The 26,557-nt window shown below is 44.0% G+C and overlaps 1 protein-coding gene across 1 annotated transcript in view; it reads left to right on the top strand.

Annotated features, from left to right (window-relative positions):
* LOC113892402 (antigen WC1.1-like) overlaps positions 1 to 26,557 on the top strand; it is a 136,112-nt gene that overhangs the window by 85,720 nt on the left and 23,835 nt on the right. The window contains 4 exon segments of the mRNA XM_027541222.1: positions 375 to 448; positions 450 to 690; positions 1,150 to 1,421; positions 1,423 to 1,465. Coding sequence (XP_027397023.1) covers positions 375 to 448; positions 450 to 690; positions 1,150 to 1,421; positions 1,423 to 1,465 — 630 coding nt within the window.

Here is a 26,557-nt window from a genome sequence, read left to right as displayed (position 1 = left end):
GCCACAGGGATTAGGATGTGAACATCTCTGTGGGTTCATTATTCTGCCTGTTATTCATTATTCCCCAATATCTACTTCACTTGCTATTTTAGAGGTTTTGTCAGGAAGCAGGATTCAGCTCCCCTACCCTGCAGGGGTTGAACCCTTAGGTTCATCTTGATCTCTGTTCATATCCACTCTATCATTGTGGTAGAAATAGAAAGACAGACTTTAATGGACAAAGTCGGTTAAAATGGAGATAAATCTCATTCTTGTCATCTAGTGGGCATCTCCTCAGCTGCGTCAGGGATTTGTGGTTACAGTTTCTGGGAGAGAGGAAAGCCTGGAGCACTGAGTGGGCTGACAGTGTCCTGTTTTCTCTCTTTCAATCTTAGAGTTCCTGGCCCTCAGGATGGTGAGCAGGGACCAGCAGTGTGCTGGGTGGCTGGAAGTTTTCTACAACGGGACCCCGGGGCAGTGTCTGCCGCAGCCCCATGGAAGACATCACTGTGTCCGTGATCTGCAGTCAGCTTGGCTGTGGGAACAAGGGAACCCTCAACACTTTTGTTGATCTTAGGGAAGGTTCTAGACCCCGGTGGGTGGATGGAATCCAGTGTCGGAAAACTGACACATCTCTCTGGCAGTGCCCTTCTGACCCTTGGAAATACACCTCATGCTCTCCATATCAGGAAGCCTATATCTCGTGTGCAGGTGACTTACTGTTTCTATACCAACCCTGAAGGACATTGTTAGTGTGAGTTTATATTCTCCCATCTAAGTGACAAGATTATGTTGAGTCTACAAAGAGGTGTATGTGCCTGTGTTTCCGGTGTGTTTGTGTTTGTTGTGGAGAGTGGTAAACAGTAAATGGACAAAGTGATTTCAGCTGGTGATCAGATGCAGTGAATGTCTCAGCCCAATAGATAATGAGCCTGTGTTTACACTTGTCCTTTGCACTGAGCCAAGGACCTTAGATAGTTTTCTTTGGGAAAAAGACCACCCCCAGCTGTTTCTGATCCAGCACACTCTTGCTTCTGCAGGAGGGAGACACCAGAGCTGTCCAACTGCTGCCCCCTGCACAGGTATGTCAGCCCTGCCCCCTCCCCTGTGGCTCCCAGGGGCTCCTTCCTCCCACCAGGGGAGTCACAGGAGGGGCTGCTGCCTTTTCAGACAGAGAGAAGCTGAGACTCAAGGGAGGAGACAGTGAGTGCTCAGGGCGGGTGGAGGTTTGGCACAGCGGCTCCTGGGGCACCGTGTGCAATGACTCCTGGAGCTTGGCAGAGGCCGAGGTGGTGTGTCAGCAGCTGGGCTGTGGCCCGGCCCTGGAAGCTGTGCGAGCCGCGGTGTTTGGCCCTGGAAGCGGGAGCATCTGGCTGGACGAGGTGCGGTGCAGGGGCCAGGAGTCCTCCCTGTGGGACTGTGCTGGGGAGCCCTGGGGGCAGGGCAGACTGCAAGCACGAGGAGGATGCTGGTGTGAGGTGCTCTGGTGAGTGAGGGGCTCGGGGTGCACCCTGGTTAATGAAGGACCAGGTTTGGGGCTAGGACTGAAGGAGGTGTGAGCTTGTACCAAGAAGCACTTCTTGGAATAGCCTGCTGCTTTGTACTCTGGCTCCATGAGAGGCAGTTGCCTGATCTCCTGGAATCTGGGAGATATCAGACTGCCCATGATGACAGTCATGTGTGCTAAGTCTTTTATGTCATATCTGACTCTTGCGAGCCCATAAACTGTAGCCCACCAGGTTCCTCTGTCCATGGAATTTTTTAGACAAGAATACTGAAGTGGGTTGCCATGCCCTCCTCAAGGGGATCATCCCAATCCAGGGATTGAACTGGTATCTCTTATGTCTCCTGCATTGACAGGCAAATTCTTTACGAGTAGTGCCACCTGGAGAGCCCAATGATAGACATATCCTATAACTTTTTCAGGCCAACTTGGTACAATAATCCATTGATTTTTTTTTCCTTTTTTCCTGGTGACAGGACAGGTTCCCCATGGAAGTAAGTGGTTTTGCTGGTCTGAGCTGTGTGATTGAGGAGACACCCATATTTTCAGTTGCTCTAGTGGTAAAGAACTTACCTGTCAATGCAAGAGACATGAGAGATGTGGGTTCCATTCTTGGGTCAGGAAAATCCCATGGAGAAGGAAATGGCAACCCGCTCCAGTATTCTTGCCTGGAGAATCCCATGGAGAGAGTAGCCTGGTGGGGTACAGTTCATGGGATTACAAAGAGTCAAACATGACTGAAGTGACTTAGCATGTGCTATGTATCTTTATATTTCTGACAAAATTACCCATTTAGGTACAGAAAAGCTTAATGATCTTGTGTTTACAGTCCTGTTAAGCAGTGGCAGCTGGAGTCCTCCAGAGCTTTACTACCTGTCACCCTCTAAAAATCCTTTGGAATCAGACTGAAAAGACACTTGACATAGCTTAGGGAAGCACTTATGTCGATCACAGCTTGGAGTTCAGAAAAACCCATTGTATCTGAATTGTGACTTCATGGCCTTAAAGGCTCAGAAGAGGACCAGGATAAGGACAGAGGGGTTCTTCTAGACTTATGAACCTCATAAAACCCTATGGCCCTCTTCTCTCCTCTGGTACCATTTTAGGCTCAGCTCCAAACCCTGGCATCTTCTCCCTTCCCGTGATCCTCTGTATCATTCTGAGAGCCCTTCTCTTCATGGTCTTCATCATCCTGGGAATTCAGCTACACAGATGGAGAGCAGAGCACCAAGGTGGGCCTTAGGGATGCTAAATGATCTGGAAAGTGGTGGGAAAGGAATTGAATCTGTTGTGACATCAAGAAAGTATATAAGTATTGGTCTCTGTCTTCATTATCTGGCAGAATTCCACCTTTTCTACAGTAGGCATCAAGATTTGAAAGAGTTGAATCCTTGGTCCTGGTTTGAATGTAAAATTTCTTAAGAAGTATGACTTCCTTTGTGAACAGTGTCAGTGGAAATTGATTGTGGGATCAAGGTCAGGTTCAGGAAACCTACTTCTGTTCCATATAGCTAAGAAAGAAGCCTGAGCAGCTCAGAGGGGTTCCCCATGGGTTAATATTGGAGAACACTAAAGGCTTTGCCTATTGGTAAAAGGAATATTGGAGAAGGCACTGGCACCCCACTCCAGTACTCTTGCCTGGAAAATCCCATGGACGGAGGAGCCTGGTAGGCTGCAGTCCATGGGGTCCCTAAGAGTCAGATATGACTGAACGACTTCACTTTCACTTTTCACTTTCATGCATTGGAGAAGGAAATGGCAACCCACTCCAGTGTTCTTGCCTAGAGAATCCCAGGGACGGGGGAGCCTTGTGGGCTGCCGTCTATGGAGTCACACAGAGTCGGACACGACTGAAGTGACTTAGCAGCAGCAGCAGCAAAAGGAATATCTCTAGGGTGAGTCCCTAACTCAAGCCACTTTCCTAGCCTTATCTGCTTTCGAAGATGTAGTTGGTGAAGGCTTGTACCAGGAGATTGATGATCTCATAAAACCAGGGAGGAAGGACCTGTTGGACAGCCAAGGTAAGTCCCATGCCCTCCTCTCTGCTCATGAGCTGGCTATGTGTTGTTTTCAGCAAACAGAGACCCAACCTCACTAACCCACCTTCACACGGAGCTTCAAGCCTTCTGTCTACCAGTCTGAAGTGTCAGTATTTCCTCTAAACTATGACAGAAGGCCTCCTACGAGGGGAAAGGTTTCCATTTTTCTGTGATGATTTTCTCCCTACCAGGTAACCTGTTTGATGACTCAGAACCTAAGCTGCCGTATTACACAGGGGATGATGGAGAGGATGAAGACCCTGACTCTGCCCCAGGTAGCAGATCTTCCCTTGGATGGTGGGGATTCAGAGGAGGAATCTTGTCTGAGGATCTTTTCCTGTGATTAAGATGGGAAGGATCTCTTTTCTCTAGTTCACAACAATGTTTTCCCTCTCTTGCCCACTCTGTGGCCTCAGAAATGGAAAGATCAGACCCATTTCTCTGTATCCACAGTCACTTGTACCCAGTTACAGACTGAGTATGCATCTAATTGGGCTTCCCAGGTGGTGCTAGTGGTAGAGAACCCACCTGCCAATGCAGGAGACTGAAGAGATGCCGGTTTGATCCCTGTGTCAAGAAGATCTACTGGAGGAGAGCATGGCAACCAACTCCAGTAGTCTTGCCCAGAGAATCCACATGGACAGAGGATCCTGGCAGGCTACAGTCCAAGGGATCACAAGGAGAAAGACAGGACTGAAGCAACTGAGCATGCCTGTATCTAACTGAGCATGCATGTATTAAAGCTTTTAAGACCATTAAAAAAAAAGAACATCTGAAACTGATAAACTCAAAATTGTATGGCTAAAGGGAACACTGGAAACTATAGTTGCATCCATAGCCAGTCTGATATTTTAATCATTTCATGGCCTTTTGTATGTATTGAGACAAAAATATTGTTATCGGTAAGCCCTGGAAGCTATGGAGAGATCAGTGCTGGTACTTATCAATTACCAAAAGAGAATGTCCTCTCTGGGTCATCTCCAGATAGTAAAGATGGACAACCTCTGGAGGTGAGATCCTAAGGTCAACCAAGGTCTCGAAGGGACTGAAGCGTCCTGTGACTGGGATGGTGGGATATCCTGTCTCTGAGTAACAGATGTCCAGGATCCCTCTCCAACCAGCTCTGGGTCTCCCAGAGCTTCAGAGGTCACACGAACACCTGGGTTCTCCTGGTTCAGATTCATCCTCCCTGGTCACTGATATGTACATAGTATGTGTTACAACTCTGTACCATATGTTTGAAAATAGTACCTGAAACTTTTATAATAGCTTTTATAATAAACTTTTCATAATAGCTTCTGTTGATTCTTTATGATATGAGAGATAATGTTAGAAAAATATGACTGACCCTGATATAGTGGAATAATTAGAAGATTTAAATGATTTCTGAGCACATTAAGATCAAATACATGCCTTTGACACAGGCTTGGAATATAGAATCTGTATTTATCAGTTATTTGAACCTCTGCACACACAGAGAGAAAGGAGAATGCCTTCCTGGGTCTTCTCCAGATAGTAAAGATGGGCAACCCCTGGAGGTGAAATCCTAAGGTCTCACCTAAGATCCCACCTAAGGATGTGGGATATCCTGTCTCTGAGTAACAGATGTCCAGGCTCCCCCTCCCACCAACTCTGTGTCTCCCAGAGTTTCAGAGAGCACATGGACACGTGGGTTCTCTTGGTCCAGACTCATGCTCTGCAGTCACTGATATGGTATAGTTCATAGTATGTGTTACATATACTATGTACATATACATATATACTATGCATATATAGTGCATAGTATGTGTTAAAACTCTGTACCATATGCTCAAAAATAGTACCTGAAACTCATAGCATAATAGCTTTTGCAGATACTCTATGCTATGAGAGGCCATGTTAGAAAAATATGATTGACCCTGATATATTGGAGTATTTAGAAGGTTTAAATGATTTCTGAGCACACAGAGATCAAACACATGCCTTTGACAGCCCTGGAATATGGAGTATATATGTATCATTTATTTGAATCTCTGCCTCAGAAGGGACTTAGGGCATCACTTAATCCAGCACATACTTGGTTATTCCACCTAAGTTCTTGTCTGTTTTCAGAGCCTCCGGGACAGAACATCAACGCCATAGGAAATGGTTATGATGATGTTGATGAGTTACCTGTTCCCATAAATCCTTTCCTCCCTGGGATGAATGAGAATAACTTTTCCCCAAAGGACAGAGGTGATGCCAGGTATTCCCAGACAGGTGAGTTGACAGCACAGTAGTCTGACTTCATAATGGTGGAAAAGATGAGTTTTGACCCACTTCAACAGTCAGTGTTTCTGTACTATCAGAACTGGGGTAGCCTCGTATACCTAGATGGGCTTTCCGGGTGGCACAGTGAAAAAGACTCTGCCTGCCAATGCAGGAGACAAAAGAGACTTGGATTTGATCCCTGAGTCAGGAAGATTCCCTGCAGAAGGAAATGGCAACCCACTCCAGTATTTTTTCCAGGAAATAATGTGGACAGTGGAGCCTAGTAGGCTACAGTGCATGGGGTCGCAGAGTCGAATCCAAGTGAGCATACATGCACCACATGTATCAGATATTATCAACTCTTCCTTATCCCTGGAATATTGGAGCTACTTCATCTCTTCTGAGAGGATAACATACTGTGTTCTCTTGTCCATGTCCATGTCCATATCATCAATTGGATAAAGACACATCTGTATACATTGTTATAAGCTTTGTTCCCATTTTCATACCCCAAATTGAAATATATGTTCTGACAATAAATTTGGGGATTTTTCAAATAGTGAGAATTATTCTTAAATGGTTTTAATGGAGGTGTAAATTAAATCTATGAGCTGTAAAACTTGTTTTGAGAGATCTGTGTAACCAAATGTTTAAAATTGATTGCTCACTATTAAAGCAGAATCTGAAATAGCCTTAACTAGAGAATCATAAAATCTCAGCACTAGACGGGAACCAAGAGAAAATTTTCTCTCACTGGTTCAATTGCCAGATGAAGATCCTCATTCCCATGGACTAAGCTTTCTGCTTATATGTGGGGATGTGGTCCCTGGGGAGCAGGAGGTTGTGGAATTTGGTTGAGTTGCCCTCTTCTGGCATCTGACAGAGGACCCAGAGTGTTCTCATGAAGCTTGTAGGTCAGGCTGGTTCTGTTGTTGAGTTGCTGAGAAGACAGCATCTGAGACATTCTACAGAGGTCTTCTCCTGTCTCCACTTCCTGAGAAACCAGACCCACTGGGTGTGGAAGAGGCATGCACATCTATTTTTCATTCCTTGCCACTATCGGTCCATCTTCTTTCCAATTGCCGAGGTCCAGACAAGATATTGCATGGAGTAGCTGAGTCAGTATGAAGTAGCTCCATCCTTTTAGACAATGCCAGGTGCTCCACCCCCACCTGTTATTTTGTGGCCCCTTTTACTATTCTTCCATCAGACATTATGTCTTGTCATTTTGTCACCACTAAAACCAGGTTCTGTTTACTGTTTCAGGCATCTCTCTGAAGTCTCTGAGAGAAACTGTCAGCTCTGGGGTGGAGGAGAAGGAGTCCTCACTGGTCCTGAGACTAGAAGAGCCTGGATATGATGATGTGGAGCCTAGCACCATGTAGTGCCATTTTTGAAGCAAGAAACTCTTGAAAGACATCTCTGTAATATTGTTTCTCAAATAAATGAGAATCCTGTCTTTTTTATAATTGCAGTTTTTACACAGCATTATGGTTAAAGGAAATTATTCATAATTTTAAAAAGCTAGATATATTCACTACTACTCTTAGAAAATTCAGTATTTAAATATGCCTCATTCCCCAATGAAATCTCAGTTGAAACTCAGAGTTATCACCTCCCCACAGACTACACGTTTCCATTCCTTTAGGTACTGAGAAAGCCACACTTAAATAGCATAAAAGTCTGAAATCTGGCCCTGAAAGTGTTTACTCTTAGAAAGGTAAACTCAGAAGCACATAACTGAATATTCCAAAATATCCTACATGCTGTCTACTAAAACCGAGAAGTGAGACTCACAGTGAATGGGTTGATTAGGTGGAAGGGGAATGGCTGCAGCTCTTCTGATTTTGCTCAAGTTTTTATGGAATATTAATCACAAAAATCTGTTACTGCCTAACAGTATCTTTTACTCTAACTGCCTTCTATTTTTCCTGGTTATTCCATAACATCCTTAATCTTCCCCTTCACCATCAAATTGCACATTCTAATTTTCATAAATCCTCTTGTTCTCCATCCTTTTCTTTGAGTATCTATTTTCTGTTCCACTTTCTGGCTGTTTTTATGGTGACACCAGTGGCTCTAACCTTCCCATTTGTGAATTTTTTTAAGTGGCTGTATTAACCTTAAGGACTTCCCAGGTGATGGTAGTGGTAAAGAACCTGCCTGCCAATGCGACCCCTGACTTAGGAAGATCCCATGGAGAAGGGCAACCCACTCCAGTATTCTTGCCTGGAAAATCCCTTGGACAGAGGAGCCTGCTGGGTTACCGTTCATGAGGTTACAGAGAGTTGGCACTCTCTGCCAACTGAGCAGGCAGCTAGGATTAACTTTAAACTTGCCCATCCCAAACCATCCTCACATATTCTTTGGAGTTGTATCGAAAGAGAGAGCTGGCCGACAAGACAAGACAGGTAAGCTAAACAATGCTCTTTTCATGCTTAAAAAACATTATGGTTCATAATTAGCTGTATAGAAAAGTTTCCAAAATTTGTCTTTTTTTTTTTTTTTTTGCATTCCAGCAGAATGAATGTTCTCACACCCATATTCTAATGGTACAATTATTTAGCTAAGATTTTCTTTATGTTTACTATCTTTTTAAGTTAAGTATTACTGCTAAAAATATCCATGAAATAATGGAAAAAAATTTTAACTCCACAAACTGTATGTTACAGGTATTTTTACAAAATCCCCGTGCAGTAACTTGAGTCAAAATTTGGGAAGCAACAAACTACATTAGGAAGCTTAAAGCCCTTAGCTCAAGTCTCTGATGCTCTATGTTTGGAATTTTTCTTTCTGTCCTCAGCCTCACTATATCCTTAGAATCATTTCAGGAACAAGCAATACTGACCTAAGCAGCATTCCCTAAACACATCAGGTTCTTTTGCACCTGTATGCATCTCTTCTCTCTGTAATGGCATTCTTTACTCTCTGGTCCTAACTCTTTTCTCTCATCTCTCCCAATTTTGAGTAAGTTGTTGGGTTTTTTTTTTACTTACATCACTTATTAATACAATACATAAAATTAAGTTAGTATTCTCATCAGATAACTAATGAGATGGAATCCTACTGGATAATAACTATAAATTATTTATTTTATAGTACATAATTAACTAGCATTTTGGAAAATACCCTGATTCTGGGAAAGATTGAGGGCAAGAGGAGAAAGAGGTGACAGAGGATGAGTTGGTTGGATGGTATCACCGACTCAATGGACAAGAGTTTGAGCATACTCTGGGAGATGGTAAAGGACAGGAAAACCTGGCATGCTGCAGTCCATGGGGTTGCTAAGAGCTGGACATGACTAAGTGACTGAACAACAACAATTAACTGGTTTTAAAAATGAATAAAATTCTCATTCCAGTGAATATATCCCTTGGCTATTTCCACTTTAATAATGCATGTCTTGAATGAATGTTATCTGATCCTGTTTTCCTAATTCCTTTTGCAAAGAATAGTAAAAGTAGAGGTGATTCTGTCCCAGTGTGCCTCAAATACAAGAGACAGACAGAAACAACATTCTCTCCAGCTACCCAACACAGAGCTTTTGGAATCTCTAGTTTCATCCAACCATCAAAGGAGGACTAAGACAAATTCATTAACTGATGAGCCTGGTCTTTTTGCACATCAATCTTTACCTTTTTGTGTATCCTGCTAGAAAACATTGCCTGGATCTCTCCAAGTAGTAATTATTCTCTGGACCAAATCTGAGTTTTATTCCCTTGGCAATTATCCTAACCACGTTATATAGACAAACTACCCAGGTTAGAGAACATTCAGTTCCCATTGAGAGGCAATAAGATTGAAAGAGGAGTAAGGCCTATTTGCTAAATCAGGATCAGGCTCTCTGCAGCAAAATAGCAGCATAAAACAAAGAGAAACCATTTAACTGTGATCCAGAAGATCCTCTTGCCCTAAAGAGAGTTTGAAAGAATGACTTTGTATCAGCTTCTGTGTAAGGACTCTATTCTTGTCACCATCTCCTCCAACCTAGGTCTAAACCAACACAGGGATCCCCGTGACAGAGTCAGGTATCCATCTGGGATAATGGAAACCATAGAGACAATTACATCCATTTGCTCTATTTAGATATAAATGCAGAAATACAATTTACAAATATAAATCAATATTCAAATTAAATAAAAGAAAATGAAGAGGAGTTCTGTAGGATAAAATTCTTGTATCTCTACTCTCTGTCAATCAAGAAAACATACAACCATACAAGAATAAATGTCTAGCACCTTTCACAAGAGGCTATAAAAACTATGTGATAAGGTAAAAGAGCAGAGGGACTAAAAAGAACATAGCTTGAGTGTTAATTTGGGTTTCTTATTGAGACGGTAAAGCGTCTGCCTACAATACAGGACACCTGGGTTCAATCCCTGGGTCGGGAAGATCCCCTGGAGAAGGAAATGGCAACCCACTCCAGTATTCTTGCCTGGAGAATCCCATGGATGGAGGAGCCTCGTGGGCTACAGTCCACTGGGTCGCAAAGAGTCGGACAGGACTGAGCGACTTCACTTTCGCTTTCAAAAGATGAAGTGTAATGGTTTTGTGAAGACCTACAAGAACTTCCAGCACTAACACCCAAATAAGATGTCCTTTTCATCATAAGAGTTTAGAATGCAACAGTTGAGAGAGTTCACCAATACTAGGCTTGCTTACAAGATTGCTGAAAGAAGTTCTTCAAGCTAAATGAAGGATGCTAATTACTACTTGAAAAAAGTGAAAATGTACAAGAGATTAGTAAATGTAAGTATTTAATCCTGTTCAGAATACTAACACAGTAATATTGTAGTGTGTTAACCAGTTAATTGTGAAAGTGCTGCACTCAATATGCCAGCAAATTTGGAAAACTCAGCAATGGCCACAGGACTGGAAAAGGTCAGTTTTCATTCCAATCCCAAAGAAGGGCAATGCCAAAGAATGCTCAAACTACCACACAATTGCACTCATCTCACACACTAGTAAAGTAATGCTCAAAATTCTCCAAGCCAGGCTTCAGCAATATGTGAACCATGAATTTCCTGATGTTCAAGCTGGTTTTAGAAAAGGCAGAGGAACCAGAGATCAAATTGCCAACATCCGCTGGATCATCAAAAAAGCAAGAGAGTTCCAGAAAAACATCTATTTCTGCTTTATTGACTATGCCAAAGCCTTTGACTGTATGGATCACAATAAACTGTGGAAAATTCTGAAAGAGATGGGAATACCAGACCACCTGATCTGCCTCTTGAGAAATCTGTATGCAGGTCAGGAAGCAACAGTTAGAACTGGACATGGAACAACAGACTAGTTCCAAATAGGAAAAGAAGTATGTCAAGGCTGTATATTGTCACCCTGCTTATTTAATTTATATGCAGAGTACATCATGAGAAACACTGGGCTGGAAGAAGCACAAGCTGGAATCAAGATTGCCAGGAGAAATATCAATCACCTCGGATATGCAGATGACACCACCCTTATGGCAGAAAGTGAAGAGGAACTAAAAAGCCTCTTGATGAAAGTGAAAGTGGAGAGTGAAAAAGTTGGCTTAAATCTCAATATTCAGAAAACGAAGATCATGGCATCTGGTCCCATCACTTCATGGCAAATAGATGGGGAAACAATGGAAACAGTGTCAGACTTTATGTTTTTGGGCTCCCAAATCACTGCAGATGGTGACTTGCAGCCATGAAATTAAAAGATGCTTACTCCTTGGAAGGAAAGTTATGTCCAACCTAGATAGCATATTCAAAAGCAGAGACATTACTTTGCCAACAAAGGTCCATCTAGTCAAGGCTATGGTTTTTCCTGTGGTCATGTATGGATGTGAGAGTTGGACTGTGAAGAAGGCTGAGCACCAAAGAATTGATGCTTTTGAACTGTGGTGTTGGAGCAGACTCTTGAGAGTCCCTTGGACTGCAAGGAGATCCAACCAGTCCATTCTGAAGGAGATCAGTCCTGGGATTTCTTTGGAAGGAATGATGTTAAAGCTGAAACTCCAGTACTTTGGCCACCTCATGCAAAGAGTTGACTCATTGGAAAAGACTCTGATGCTGGGAGGGATTGGGGGCAGGAGGAGAAGGGGACGACAGAGGATGAAATGGCTGGATGGCATCACTGATTCGATGGACGTGAGTCTGGGTGAACTCCGGGAGTTGGTGATGGACAGGGAGGCCTGGCATACTGCAATTCATGGGGTCACAAAGAGTCTGACATGACTGAGCGACTGAACTGAACTGAACTGAACCAGTTAACTCTAGTCTAAAGGAAGTATTAAAAATAACTATAGAGAAAAATATTTTGTTAGTGGATACACAGTATAAAAAGAGGTAAATTCTGACAACAAAAACATAAAGTGAAGGAGGTTGCTAAAAAGGTAGAACTTTTGTATGTGATTGAGATTAATTTGTTATCAGTGTAATATAGACTATTATGTGTATAAGACGTTTTATGTGAGCCTTGTGTCCAACAAAAATATAAAAACCTATAATAGATTCACAAAAGATAAGAGATGAAATCAAAGCATACCATTATTTAAAACTATCAGTTCACAATTCTAAGGGTTGTGCAAAACTGTTGAGTTATTCTGCTCTCTAGAGCATCCTTCAAGATTAGCCCAAGAGGACTCTCCTTTCTTGAAGTGAAAGACTAGTTAAGCTGTTTCTTATTTTAAGACAAAGAACTCTTTCTGCACCTCATCTCCTTCCTTATGTCATACAGACAGTGCAGCTGTATTTTTTAATTGAAAATTTTCTTCCTGTTATATGCCTATGTGGTTTTAATTGAAAAACTGCCAAATGATAAATCATGAATACCCTATCTCCTCTCTTGTGTCTGATGAAGACTTACTAAGATGCCACATGTTAGTATGTTGTGGTTTGTCTTGTGTATCCTTAGAGACAGAGATTTGCAGCATTTATTGTGACATATTTGTTGGTGATAAGCTCCTTCTTTTTAAAAATCAAATTTTGCCCTAATTGCTGAAAAAATTTGCCTTTAAAGCAAAAATATCAATTAGCTAAATGATAGCCTCAACAAGAGTTCTTTTTACTTAAGATATTTTCTCTTAAATGTCTGTTGCGCTGCTGCTGCTAAGTTGTTTCAGTCGTGTCCGACTCTGTGCGACCCCATATACAGCAGCCCACCAGGCTCCACCGTCCCTGGGATTCTCCAGGCCAGAACACTGGAGTGGGTTGCCATTTCCTTCTCGCATGAAAGTGAAAAGTGAAAGTGGAGTTGCTCAGTCGTGTCCGACTCTTAGCAACCCCATGGACTTCAGCCCACTAGGCTCCTCAGTCCATGAGATTTTCCAGGCAAGAGTAATAGCACAGTGCTATTCAGTCATTCAATAAGCATTAGCTGAACAACTATTAACTTACAGACAGTGGAAATACAGAGCTTAGATTCAGATATAGGCCTCACTCCAATCCTGGGCCCTGGCAGGGCCTCAGGAGATTCCTGCAGCCTGTAGGAGCCTTGGGTAGCATGCTCAGACGGGGAAGGATTTGATCATAATGTAAAGTGAATCTGTTACAGACTTTTTGATGTTAAAGGAGGAACATATTTTGCTGCATTTCCAGTGTTGTTAGGTTGGTGTGCTTGGTGGCTCAGAGGGTAGAGCGTCTGCCTGCAATGCAGGAAACCCAGGTTCTATCCCTGGGTCAGGAAGAGGCCCTGGAGAAGGAAATGACACCCCACTTCAGTATTCTTGCCTGGAAAATCCCATGGATGGAGAATCCTGGTAGGCTTCATAGGGTCACAAAGAGTCAGACATGACTGAGCAACTTCATTTTCACTTTAGGTTGATGTGCATGCTGGACTCAGCTGCACCAAAGCTGCTTGTGCAATAGAGCATCAGTTCAATAAAGTTCAAATTTGAGCAACCATGCAAGGTTTGAACTCTGTGCCACTCCAGTGACACTAACCTTGGGTTTAAGTGGTTTAAGAGTCACCACCCACAAGATCTCAATCACTTTGGAGTTGGTAAGTACATCAACTCTGAGCAGAGGTAGATTAATCATGAACTAATGAAGCTTGATCTTCACGGCCTCTCCTTGAACCAGCTCCTTCCAAGGCCCAATGGGGGTCCCTAGTGCTGTGATCACAAGGAAATAGGTTTTTAATGAGTTTCTTTCTTGAGTTGAGGAAAAGAAGCAATTCAGTAAAATTATTTCTTTCTTAAAGTGAAAGAGAAGAGTGAAAAAGTTGGCTTAAAGCTCAACATTCAGAAAACTAAGATCATGACATCTGGTCCCATCACTTCATGGCAAATAGATGGGGAAACAGTGGAAACAGTGTCAGACTTTATTTTTTGGGGCACCAAAATCACTGCAAATGGTGACTGCAGCCATGAAATTAAAAGACACTTACTCCTTGGAAGGAAAGTTATGACCAACCTAGAGAGCATATTCAAAAGCAGAGACATTACTCTGCCAACAAAGGTCCATCTAGTCAAGGCTATGGTTTTTCCAGTGGTCATGTATGGATGTGAGAGTTGGACTGTGAAGAAAGCTGAGTGCTGAAGAATTGATGCTTTTAAACTGTGGTGTTGGAGAAGACTCTTGAGAGTCCCTTGGACTGCAAGGAGGTCCAACCAGTCCATCCTGAAGGAGATCAGTCCTGGGTGTTCATTGGAAGGACTGATGCTAAAGCTGAAACTCCAGTACTTTGGCCACCTCATGCGAAGAGTTGACTCATTGGAAAAGACTCTGATGCTTGGAGGGATTGGGGGCAGGAGGAGAAGGGGATGACAGAGGATGAGATGGCTGGATGGCATCACTGACTTGATGGACATGAGTTTGAGTAAACTCCAGGAGTTGGTGATGGATAGGGAGGCTTGGCGTGCTGCAATTCATGGGGTCACAAAGAGTCTGACATGACTGAGCAACTGAACTGAACTGAACTGAAAGGCAAAGAGAAGGCAATGACAACTCACTCTAGTACTCTTGCTTGGCAAATCCCATGGACGGAGGAGCCTGGTGGGCTGCTGTCTATGGGGTCGCACAGAATCAGACACAACTGAAGTGACTTAGCAGCAACAGCAACAAAGGCAAAGAAGTTAATTAAGTGAGTGAGCACAAAATTCAGGAATCAGATTTGTTCAGGAAATCAACAAGAAACTGAAGAGGTTTAGAAAGCACACACTGCCTTTTCATTAGTACAAGATTGGTGGAAGGGTAGAAATAAGACAAAATAACTATCTTAGAGCAAATAAGAGCTGTATAAGGATAAAGGTCAAGGTGCTAAGAGACAAATCGGGGAAGTGGAAGCATGACTCTCAGCACAGTAAAGGTAAAAGAGATGTACCAGGTGTGTGTGCTCTTAAACAGGATGCCAGATCTAAATTTTCGTCAACAGGAATGGTGACTGAGAACTAACCAAGCCCAACAGAGGAAGCAAGGTGAGACCTGAGGAGCAGCTTGGGACAAAGACACAAAAGGAAGAGGAGATCCAGGAAAGTAACTGCTTCATGTGACAGATTCTGTCTTCTTTTCAAGTCTTCTTTCTCCTTTCGATCCATCAGAAAAGATTCTGCTCTGCTGCTGGAAAAGGTGATCCCCAAATGTCAGTCACACACACACACACACACACACACACACACATACACACATATGGACACCCACATACACACACAGACATACACAGAGGGACACACACATATACATAGTCACACAGATGTGGACACACATATACACAGACACTCACACACACATACACAGATGGACATACACATATATACATATAGACACATGTGAACACACATATACACATACATACTCACACGCACATACACACACTCAATACACATACACACATATACAAACTTATACACACACATATACACATTTACACATGCACACACTCATCACAACCTACAGATGTTTGTGGTCAGTGAGGCTCTTGCACATGCTCCATCTGGAACACGCAGCTTCTGGGGCAGGAAAGAGAGAGACTAGAGAGTCACACTTGGGCTTTTCATGCCTCCACTCGGGACTTGGAAATGGGGAACCTGAAAGAACAACACTTGGACAGTCTCTGTAAGGACTGACAATTTTATTTTTGTAGTCGAGCCTTTTTATAGGAGTGAGGAACAAAGAGCTTAGAGTTTATGGCCAGCAGAACACATATAGGGCTAAGATATAATCAGTAAAAGATACTTTAAGGAACAGCGCATTTTTAACGACCCATGCGTTTATCCATGACCCATTTTTTCAAGCAACGTCTTTAATGTTTAATCGCTAAATTTTGGCGCCGAGCATAGCCAAAGGCAGGAAATGTTTTTTAGCTATCAGTATACAATGTCTGGGTACTTTTGGCCCTTCACCATTTCCCCAAGGACCTTCTCCTTCAAGGCTATTTTGTACTGTGTCTCCCAACAGGAGGTGACACAAGAGACACCACCCATGATTCACTGGCCAGAATGAGTCACTGAGGACTGGAAAAGTAACTATTTGATGACTATGTATGTCTATCCACATCCTTCAGTAGAACTCTTGATAGAAGTGCTATCAGTTTTCTCTCACCTTAGAGAAGCTTCGGAGGCACTGCTTTGTGCAGAAATTGAACATGATTTTATCTTCCCCGGAGCGGGATTTGAAGGCATTTTCTATCTGATTCCTTTGGCTGGTATGTCTCTGACTCCTTTTTCACTTCAGTCTGTGCTGAGTGGGATTAGTCAGATTTGTGTCTCTGCTGCCCCCGTCTTCCTTCCCCTCAGTAGTCACTAACTACAGTGTTATTTTCAGCCTTTGTTCATGCAATCATTTCTTCAATTATCCAGTATTTCTTAAGCTCTTTCTATGTGTCTTTACTTGGCCCTAAAAAGAAACTGAGGAATAAGACACAGTCTTAGCTCTTGTTAAGCTCCCACTTTAAAGACAGTAAGCAAATTTCTGCACACTAAATAGAAACAGCAGTAATTTTAGGCTGGAAGAATTAGAAATAGTTCATAGAGGTTAAAGCTTTGTGCATTTATAAACATGGAAAGATTTATGAATTTTCTGCCTTGAAAATGTATTGTCTACAATTCAAATGTGCATAATATTCTCTATTTTTGTAACTGACTTCATCCTGTTCACTAGCAAGGGGTGTTTGTGTGGATTGAAAGTCCCTTTAAGGTAACACAGAGTCTCCCATTTAAAATCCATCCCTCAGCTTAGCTCAGGTTCACTGTAGTCATTGTCTTGTCAATTCTCAGTTCCAGGTCCCTGTTGAGATTGGCTTTCCTCTTCACGAGGAGGTACCTTCTCTGTCTCCTCCCAGAGATGTTGTCCGGGATAAGGGGCTTTTTATCCAGTGGCAGTGAGAAAAGGTCCTTGGTCTGTATGCTCTCACTTAGAATCAGCTTGTCTTTGATTTAGTAGCTTTGATTTGTTCTGGGCTCTGGGCATCAGGTACTGGACCTGTGGAGAAATGTGTGTACTGTGCTGTGTGTATCTGCTTCAGTCGTGTTGGACTCTGTGTGACCCTATGTACCATAGCCCACCAGCTCCTCTGTCTGTGGATTCTCCAGGCTAGAATATTGGCGTGGGTTGCCATGCCCTCCTCCAGAAGAAATGAATGAGGCCAATTCAGTGCCAAACTCTTTGTTAGATATTGCTGATCATAGACTCCAAAGGGCTGAACAAGAATGATGGGCTGGACCTCAGCCAGCTCATGATCTTATTCTTTCCCTCATGCCCCTGTGATGAAGTAGTCATTGGTAAAGTAGCCTTTACTGATCTTGGGTCCATTCAGGCAAGGAACACAGATAGTGAGAGGGGTCTCCAAATCTTTGGTATAATAACTCTATTATTTTCTTTAAACTTGCATAGATAGTCTTAATTCAAAAATATTTTGCATATTGGTCACTCTGATTGGTCCTGAAAATGTCCCTCAAGCAAGGATGCTTAATTATCAACTTTTCTAGCAAAGAGATTACTAAACCTCTCAAATCTCCTTTTACTCATGGTAATTTGGGAATAACAATGCTACATATTGTATTGCTTTACAATCCATAAGGCCAATTAAGCAATTTCCCAAAGTAAAAGAAGAGAATTCTTTCTGCTCTTTACTTCTGCACTTTCAATTCAATATAGAAGCTTTTACTTCTGCACTTTCAATTCAATATAAATATTTTTTATAACAAAATTTTCTTCCTGTTACAGTCATGTGTGGTTTGAATTGAAAGTGAGCCAAATGATAAATATATAAACATCCTTCCCACTTGGCCACATCTGATTAAGACCAGAAGAGGAGGCTTCATGGTGCTCACCTGTCAGTGAGCTGTGGTTTGCCAACTGTATCTTCGGATATACACAGATACTTGCAGCATCTACACAGTTTAGAACTGGCCGTCTCTTAGGAAAAAAAAAAAGAACTGGCCATCTCAGCACCACTCTGGGAATGGGGTTGCGTTTGTTTCTGGATATTGGAATTTACTGCATTTATTGCAAAAATGTGTTGTAGTGAAACATACATAACTAATACCATTTAGTAGTGTTGAAATATCATTACAACAAATGATGCAACTTGCAGTTGCTCTGAAGCCCTCACTAAAAGGTGAATTACATTTTTAAAACAGCATTTTTAATTAGAATGATTTCTATAAAACACCTACCAGAGTGACATTCATTCATTTATTTATTCAATAGACATGGTCTGGCCATTTTAATTACCCAGGTATTAGGGATATGAAAGTGAATTAGACACAGAACTTTTACTAAGTACCTTCCAGCTTATAGGGTAAAATAAACAAGTAAACAACTTAATTCACAAAAGCTCACAGTTGGTAAGGTCGAGGTTCATGAGCAGTAGAATGGGGGCACAGAGAGAAGGGGCAATGTGTGGAAGACTCACAACTCTGATTGGCACCAATGACCATCACAGCATGTGGTTCCTGGGAGAGTTCTGACAGATCCAGTCAAGGCTCTAGGCAACAGCATTGAATTCCTGTTCTAGAGTGCTGTGAATCTCCGGAAGGAATGTAGAGTCATGCCATAATACTGTTTCTCTACCAGTGCTATCACATACTACTGTTAGCTTGAAGTTATAATGTATCTGTGTATGCTCAGTTGTGTCCCACCCCAGGGGCTGTAGCCGCCAGACTCCTCTGGCCACAGAATTTTTCAGTAAAGAATACTGGCATGGGTTGCAATTTCCTACTAGAGGGGATCTAGAGGAAATGGCATTTCCGACTCAGGGATCGAACCCGAGTTACCTGCATTGGCAGATGGGTTCCTTACCACTGGTGCCACCTGGGAAGCCCATAAAATTAATGCTTACTAATGCCAACTCACATATCCTCACCAAAACTGTTATCTAGACTCAATAAAAACCTTAATTTTACAGATGAAACCACTATACAGAGTGTAAGAACCCTGTTCAATGTCTCACACATGGTATGTGGCTGAGCTCTGAGTCAGGACAGGGCAGACTGACTCCGTTCTCCTGACCCCTGCACTGCACTCTCTCAAGTCCACTGTGGACACAGCTGGTTGGAGTCCTCCCTAAAGCATTCCTTCTTCAAACCTTTGATGAGATTGGACACTGAGATTTCCTTATGTGTCAGAGAAGATGTGCCTTCATCCGAGAGTGAGTTGGTCCATGCTGACCTGCATTCCCAGTTCTGGGGTACAGGGTGCTGTGGGGCAGCCTGCCAGCCCCAAATTAGCCCCTCCTTTCCAGCCCACCCCTCCCTGTACCAGGAGCCCCTAGCAGTGTCTTACCTGTGAGATCTCCATCCCGAGGTGAGACTGTGTGCCTGTTTTACTAAATGCATCCATGTGTCATCCAGTGGGAGGGATACTGGACCCCAGGAAGCACATCCTGTGTTCTAGGTGTCTGTCCCGTGGTTTCTGGTGATGCTGTGGAGCCCATAACTGGGTAAGGAATGATGATTCTGGGCCCAGAGGAAGTAGAGCATCAATTCTAAGTGACTGAGTATTTCCTGGTCCTACTCCACCACCTCAGTTTACATTCTGGTTCTGATACTTACAACTAGTTATTATCATTAATGTGTTAAGAATCCTGATATAGAAGGAGATGGGGCTCTATCATGGGACCTGGGAGTGGGAGGAAAAGATGACAAGTAAGTAATTCTATGATTGGTGGGTTGATACTAGCACATATAAGTAGAGGGACAAAAGCATGTGCTCTATTGTCTTTTCTCCTGAGGCTCAAGGAGGATGGATGGGTACATGGCAGGACACAAAAGCTAGGTCTACTGACCAGGTTGAGGGGTCCTTCCAGTGGAGGTGTTACAGGGCTGTGGACTGCCCACAGGTGCCCTCGTGTTGTCCCCACTGAGACCTTAAGGTATGGGAGGGGGAGAGTGTGAATCCATCTCTGAACGCTGGTGGGGACTCTGGGGTGTGTGTGTCACAGGTGCATCCTTCCCACACCTGAGATGAAATGATGAGAGTCAGGGTGAGGGGCCTCAGGGTGCGCTTGTGTGGACCACAGGGCTGTACCATGGGAACCCTGAGCCTGAGGGGCCGTGAGGAATGGGGGCAGCATGTTGGTGATCTTGAGTTTTGAGGTGGGAGCTCTACTGTGCTTCCCCCTAAGGCCCTTCTCAGTCTCTCTACTCATCACAGTGCTACTCTCTGGGTACTGTCTGGGAGCTTCCCTGATCAGTGGAAACAGAACAAGGCAGAAATGGCCACCCTGTACATCAGCCCCTTCTGCTTGGATCTGCCCCCTCAACCCACCTGGGCTTCCATTCTTGCTGCCACTTTTCCTCTTAAATGCAGAATGGAGGAGTTGGGGTCACTGCTGGCTGCAGGCAGCATGAACCCCTTCTCTTCTCTGCTTCACTTGCCTCTTTGCTCCCTCCCTTGCAGACACCCTCTAGCAGAAGGCTTTCTATTTCCCCTTCTGTCAGGAGCTGTTTCCTTAAATTATATTTTGCATCTTTTTTAGTTATGGTTTATAAGTGTGTACTGAATGTTACCAAACCAAACTTTCAATATACAAAGGGGAAAAATGAAGTTTAGAAACTCTTAGACTTTCTAAACTATCTATTTTTTTCTCAGGACCCCAAACTTCAGTTTTGGAGGGCTAGAGTTGAATGATGACTCCTACTTTCTCTTTATTTCCTTTATATATAAATCTTTTTCTCTCCTGAAGCCTAATTTTGAGACTAGCAGAAAGGGATATTTCATAAAATGAAATGTGATAAATGGAAAAAGATTTAGTATGTCTGCTGCTGCTGCTGCTAGGTCACTTCAGTCGTTACCGACTCTGTGTGACTCCATAGACGGCAGCCCACCAGGCTCTGCTGTCCCTTGGACTCTCCAGGCAAGAACAACTGAGCGGGTTGCCATTTCCTTCTCCAATGCATGAAAGTGAAAAGTGAAAGTGAAGTCGCTCATTCGTGTCCGACTCTCAGCGACCCCATGGACTGCAGCCCACCAGGCTCCTCCATCCATGGGATTCTCCAGGCAAGAGTACTGGAGTGGGGTGCCATTGCCTTAGTATGTCTAGAAGCCCTTATATATAGATACTGTGTATATGCATATATGCATCTGTCTCTCTATTTACTTATTGTCATTATCATCAATCTGTCAGGCCATCTATCTAATCTATTTCTTTAGTATCTATATTTCTATTCTAATTAATTTATTTATAGTTAAAACAATGAAACTGATGTCTTCATAAATAGACTCTTCTAAGATGTTTTAATATGAAAATAATAACCGTGACCTTTAAATAAAATATCAAGCACTTTAATTTTACTTGACACCAGCTTCCAGGAATTTGTCATTCCCAACTCTGCCACCTTGTGGTGATCCTGTAAACTGCACACGTGCAAAGCGGAGCCCGATGCTGTCAGACCAGCAGCATCCATGCAGAAGCTGAAACATTCATGTGAGGGACAAGTGCAAGGATACAGTGAGTGGATTACAATCTGACCTTGGACATTCATTGAAAAAATTGGTCATTTAAGTATCTGGAGCTCAGAAGGCTAGAACCACCTAGGACTATGTAAAGATTCAGTGTCTACTTGACCCACAGACAGGTAGTGAGCCCGGGGAAATGGGTGGGGTACTGATTGGGGGAAGCCATTAGCACAGACGTTGCCTCTACCTGGAAAACTCCCACCTCCGCCACTCCTGGGAGAGACAGTAACCTGGACCTGGAGTGGAGTGAAAGAGAGAGGTTTATTTTTTCCTTTTCCTTTTTCAAGAAGGTTGAAAGATTCAGAGGAGAACAGATATACTTCTGGGTGCTCTGTGGCAATATGGTAAAACAATGCAGTATTTTTGTCATTTGAAAAATAATGAGTTTCTATTCTTCAAATATAATAATTCCTGTTCTAAGTATCAATTACAAGTAAATAATCTGAAATACGGACAAAATATATGTGAAAAAAACTTTATGGTAACATTAATTACATAAAAATGAGGCTATAAAATTTTTCCTCCTTCATATTGTTCATTTCTTCCTTGTCCTTTCTGATAATGATTGATAAATTATTACCATTAAGGAAGCTAACTGTTAATATATCCTATTCTCAGAAGCATATGAAATGTCTACTGACTGCAACTTTTCATGAAGCAATTGAAATTTTAAAAAAGAATGACATTTTAAAAACTTGCCCTGGGAACTGTGTCAGATGGGCTGGAAATGACCTGAATGTGACCAGAGCATCTTCAAACTGTCCCCTCAGAGAGACCTGAGCCTGGAAGGCGCCGGGGTTAGATCATGGCCTTGCAGGGGAGAGTCAGCCTGAGGCCTGACCTCCCTTCCATCCCCTCTCCTCCTGCACAGCCAGGGGCCTGGCCTGTGAGCAGGCACCGCACCCAGTCTGTGTCTATTCCCTCTGAACCTGCATCTTCAAACCTCAATGTGCAGAAGAACAACTTGGAGGGACTGTGACGTGATACACAGAGGCTATTCGAAGCTTCTGGGTCTTGCTGGTGCTGCCTGGAGTGACCACACTTTGAGATGCCCTCGTCTAAACTGCATCCCCACCTCCACAGCAAATAGCAGGCCTCGGTCACCCTCAGGACCAAGGTTGCTCACCTGTTGTCCCTTCTCTAGTGGACGTGTAGAGAAGAAGCTGACAGTTCTTGAAGCAGCCTGGGCTCCATTTGGGTAGGAATTCCTGTTCTGAGATCCCTGAAGGGGTTTAGAAGGGGGGATAGCAGGGACTCCCTCTGGGTGTGGGTGTCTCCTCATGAAACCTTCTCCCTGGTGAGAGGCTGGCTGGGAGCATCCAGAGCAATGTCTTGGGCAATGCAGTATCCAGGGCAGGGCCTCTCTGGACCAAGTCTAACGGGAGTTCTCCTGCACACATTCTAATCTCTGCACTGGGCTTGTGTTTTGCAGGAAGAAACATGGTGCAAGTGCATCAGCAGGTGGCTCTCGGGGCAGGACTGCTGCCCCTGGGTGGCTGCAAAGAGAAGAGGGGTTGGGTCTGTAAATACAGAAGACCACATCCCCTCTCACTCTGCAGAAGGGGAGTATAGCCCAAGTGACATAGCCCAAGGACAGAGTGGTCTTAGGGGCTAAGAAAGATCCGTGACCGGAATAGTTAGGTTCAGTCAAAAAGTGTTAATTACTCAGTCGTGTTGTGTCCAACTCCTTGAGCCCGCCAGGCTCCTCTGTGAGATTTTCCAGGCAAGAATATTGGAATGGGTTGCCATTTCCTCCTCCAGGAGATCTTCCCAACCCAGAAATTGAACCTGTGTCTCCTGCATTGTGGGAAGATTCTTTACCATCTGAGCCACGAGGGAAGGTTCTGTCAAAGCCCTGTGTTCTTATGACACCCCTGTGTTCCAGGACCTTGTCTCCAGATCATTCTAAGAAGCGGGGAATAACCAGCAATCTCATCCCCACAACTCAATGGTTCCCACCTCACCCCCTCCATGCTCACCTGTGAGTTCCTGTGCTCCTGTCCTCATTTCTGCTGACCTGATAATCACGCGTGTATTTTCAGCCTGTTTACAGTTCTCTTCTTTGTCCTTGAGCCCAGCCCTGGGAAATATCAATGCCTGATTCCACCAAACTTATTCTTCGTGGGCCAACTGATCCCAAACCCTGACAATGTGAGATCTCACAGTCTGTATATGCTGGCCAGGGTGAGCAGGGGAGAGAGAGTCACTCGTGTGACTTAATGCAACTTTTCTACACCAGCACCGGCCATGGGGCCTGGCTCTCAGGACCACGGAAACAGGAGGTCAAAGGACCGTATTGCTCATATAAGGAGATGTTGAAGATTCAGAAGCTTATTGGTGTCTGAGCTGCAGACAGGGGCAGATGCAGCCTCCGATAGTGCCTGAAATGGTAAGAGGTGTCGCTATTGGCTCTCATGAGGGAGGGTTTAAGGGGTGGTCTATATAGACCCCGGTCGGTACCCTGACACCTCCTCTTAGGCTGATCCTGCAGCTGGGACTGTGACCTTGAGGACGTGGGGTCAGGATGGCTCTGGGCAGACACCTCTCCCTACGGGGACTCTGTGTCCTCCTCCTTGGCACCATGGTGGGTGGTCAAGGTAAGAGCTACCCCTCTGTCCTGGGTCCACAGCAGGGAGTGAATGCCTTGATGAAGGGAAAGGTATATGGAGTTCTGGAGCCGAGCCTCAGTGTTTTTGACCAAAAGGGAGCCATGCTGACTGAAAATACTGGTCCCTCTCCTGTGCGGGGTCCACTGGTCGTAGCAGCAGATTTTAAAGAGCAGTGAGGTTTGGTCTGGACCGAGCTGGGTTATCCTGAGTCCTTCCACTGTCTCCCTTGTCTTTAGGGAGCTTCTAGGAGTCCTAATGGCTCCCAGTGTGTGGAAGTTCCAGCCACTGACCTCAGCTGGGACTCTGGGCTGTTCCCACACACTCCACGTGTCTGGTGTGTGAGCACTGCCCCTGGGTCCCCGTGTTTCCTGTGTCTATGCTCCTGTAGGCTCTGTGCTTGTGTGTGTGTGTCTGTGTGTGAGGAGTTTGTGTTTGTGTGCAAGGATATGTGTGTTTGCAGGGGTGTGTGATGAGTGTGTGAGTGTGTGTATGTGTGAGAGAGGATGCGTGTGTGTGAGGATGTGTGTGTGTGTGGAGCGTGTGAGGAGTTTGTGTACAAGGGTATGTGTGTTTGCAGGGTGTGTGAGGAGTGTGTGAGGATGTGTGTGTGTGGAGTGTGTGAAGAGCTTGTGTGTGTGTGAGGGTGTGTGATGGTGTGTGAGGGTGTGTGGAGCCAGTCTGTGTGAGAGGAATAGGGCTGCTGAGCAGGGACTGAGTCTGTTGGTCTGTGAAGCACACAGGGTCCCACAGGGCTGGGTGTCATGGCTGCTGCAGATCAGAGATAATTGTGCACCTGCCTGCTTCTCTCTGACTCCCCTCCCCCATCCCCCGGCTCCCCTCTGCTTGTAGACGCGTCTGCCCAGCACTGGGCTCTGTGAGAGGCTCTGCCTGCTGACCTAATCCATTTCCACCAGGTGTCCACTGTGAAGCAGAGAAGCCCGCAGCCAGGAGAGAGAACCTCTTGCCTGTAGAGTTTAGTTGATGTGCAGCCCCAGGTGTATAAGTTCCCGAGTCCCTGCCCTGGCCCCTGTAACTTGTTTCCTGATGTTACGAGGGCCTGGAATGGTCCTTTCCCCTCCCAGAATCTGCTGTGACTCTGTGGGGAGCTCTTTCTCTCTTGTGCCCTCTCCTGTCCCTCCCTGGACCTGGTTTCCCCTGAGTGAGAGGACAGGGAAACCATCCTCTCAACCAGTGAGGGCTACAGCTGCAGAGAATCTGGTCTCCAGCCTGGAGGAGGCAGCTCTCTCAGATGTGGGTGCTGGTCCACTGAGACTCAGTGCAGCCCTGTCTCCTCTCAGAGCTCATTGTTGTCCCCTAGACCTCAGCCTCCAGTTCACAGCTCTCCTTGGAAAGCCCCCTCCCTCCATGTCTCTGCTTCTCAAAAGCTGGGTAGATGCTGGTGAAGCATCTTCTCCTGAGAGCTCTGGAGGGCAGAGATGGGTTTTGATCCCCTGAGGGGTGAGACAACATGTGTTCAGATGCAAGTCCCCACACTTACGAGGACAACTGTTGGAAGTTTCCTGAGATGTTACTTATGAAGCAAGACCATTTTGCCCAAGGAAGTACTCTTTTTATTTTTCCTGAAACAACACTGTTCAGTGATTTCCTACTAAAATTTTCTTCTACTTCATATGACATTGAACTTGCTCCTTATAAAACAGTAGTCTAGGCATTTGTGAGCATTTGATGATTGCTGAGCTGGGCAGACATTACAAGAGTTTTTACCAGGAAATTCATGATGGACATTGCCAAAAAATTATTCCTTGAAGCATAATTGATGTTATTATACACAATAATGTAGACCCCCCAAGATTAGATAATTCAATATATAATATTTTTATAACATGTTTTTAAAAGTTAACAATATATTTTGCACATCTGTATATATTAATATTGTTAATTATGCTGCTTTTACACAGTAAAAATTTTTTATTGTTTTGATGTGTGTATGTGTGCATTCAATTGTGTCTGACTCTTTGTGACCCCATGGACTGTAGCCACCAGGCTTCTCTGTCCAATGGGATTCTCCAGGTGGGAATACTGCAGTGGGTTGCCATGCCCTCCTGAGGGGATCTTCCTGACCCAGGGATTGAATCTGCATCTTTTTTTGTCTCTGGCACTGGCACACAGATTCTTTGCACTGCTTAGGAAGTCCATTGTATTGATGGAATTACAAAAGATAGGATATTCCAGGAATAACATAGAAAATTTAAATCCTACAATTATTTTATCTTATAATTGAAATGCAGTATACTTTCCTAATCACTGATGTTAGGCATGTTGCTGAAAAATCAATTAACAATTTTGTTAAGGAGAAAAGCAGGGGATTTTATT

The sequence above is a fragment of the Bos indicus x Bos taurus genome, chromosome 5 (assembly GCF_003369695.1).
Source record: "Bos indicus x Bos taurus breed Angus x Brahman F1 hybrid chromosome 5, Bos_hybrid_MaternalHap_v2.0, whole genome shotgun sequence".
NCBI lineage: Eukaryota > Metazoa > Chordata > Mammalia > Artiodactyla > Bovidae > Bos > Bos indicus x Bos taurus.
Note: the sequence above shows the minus strand (reverse complement) of the source record. Positions and strands in the feature narration are given on the sequence as shown.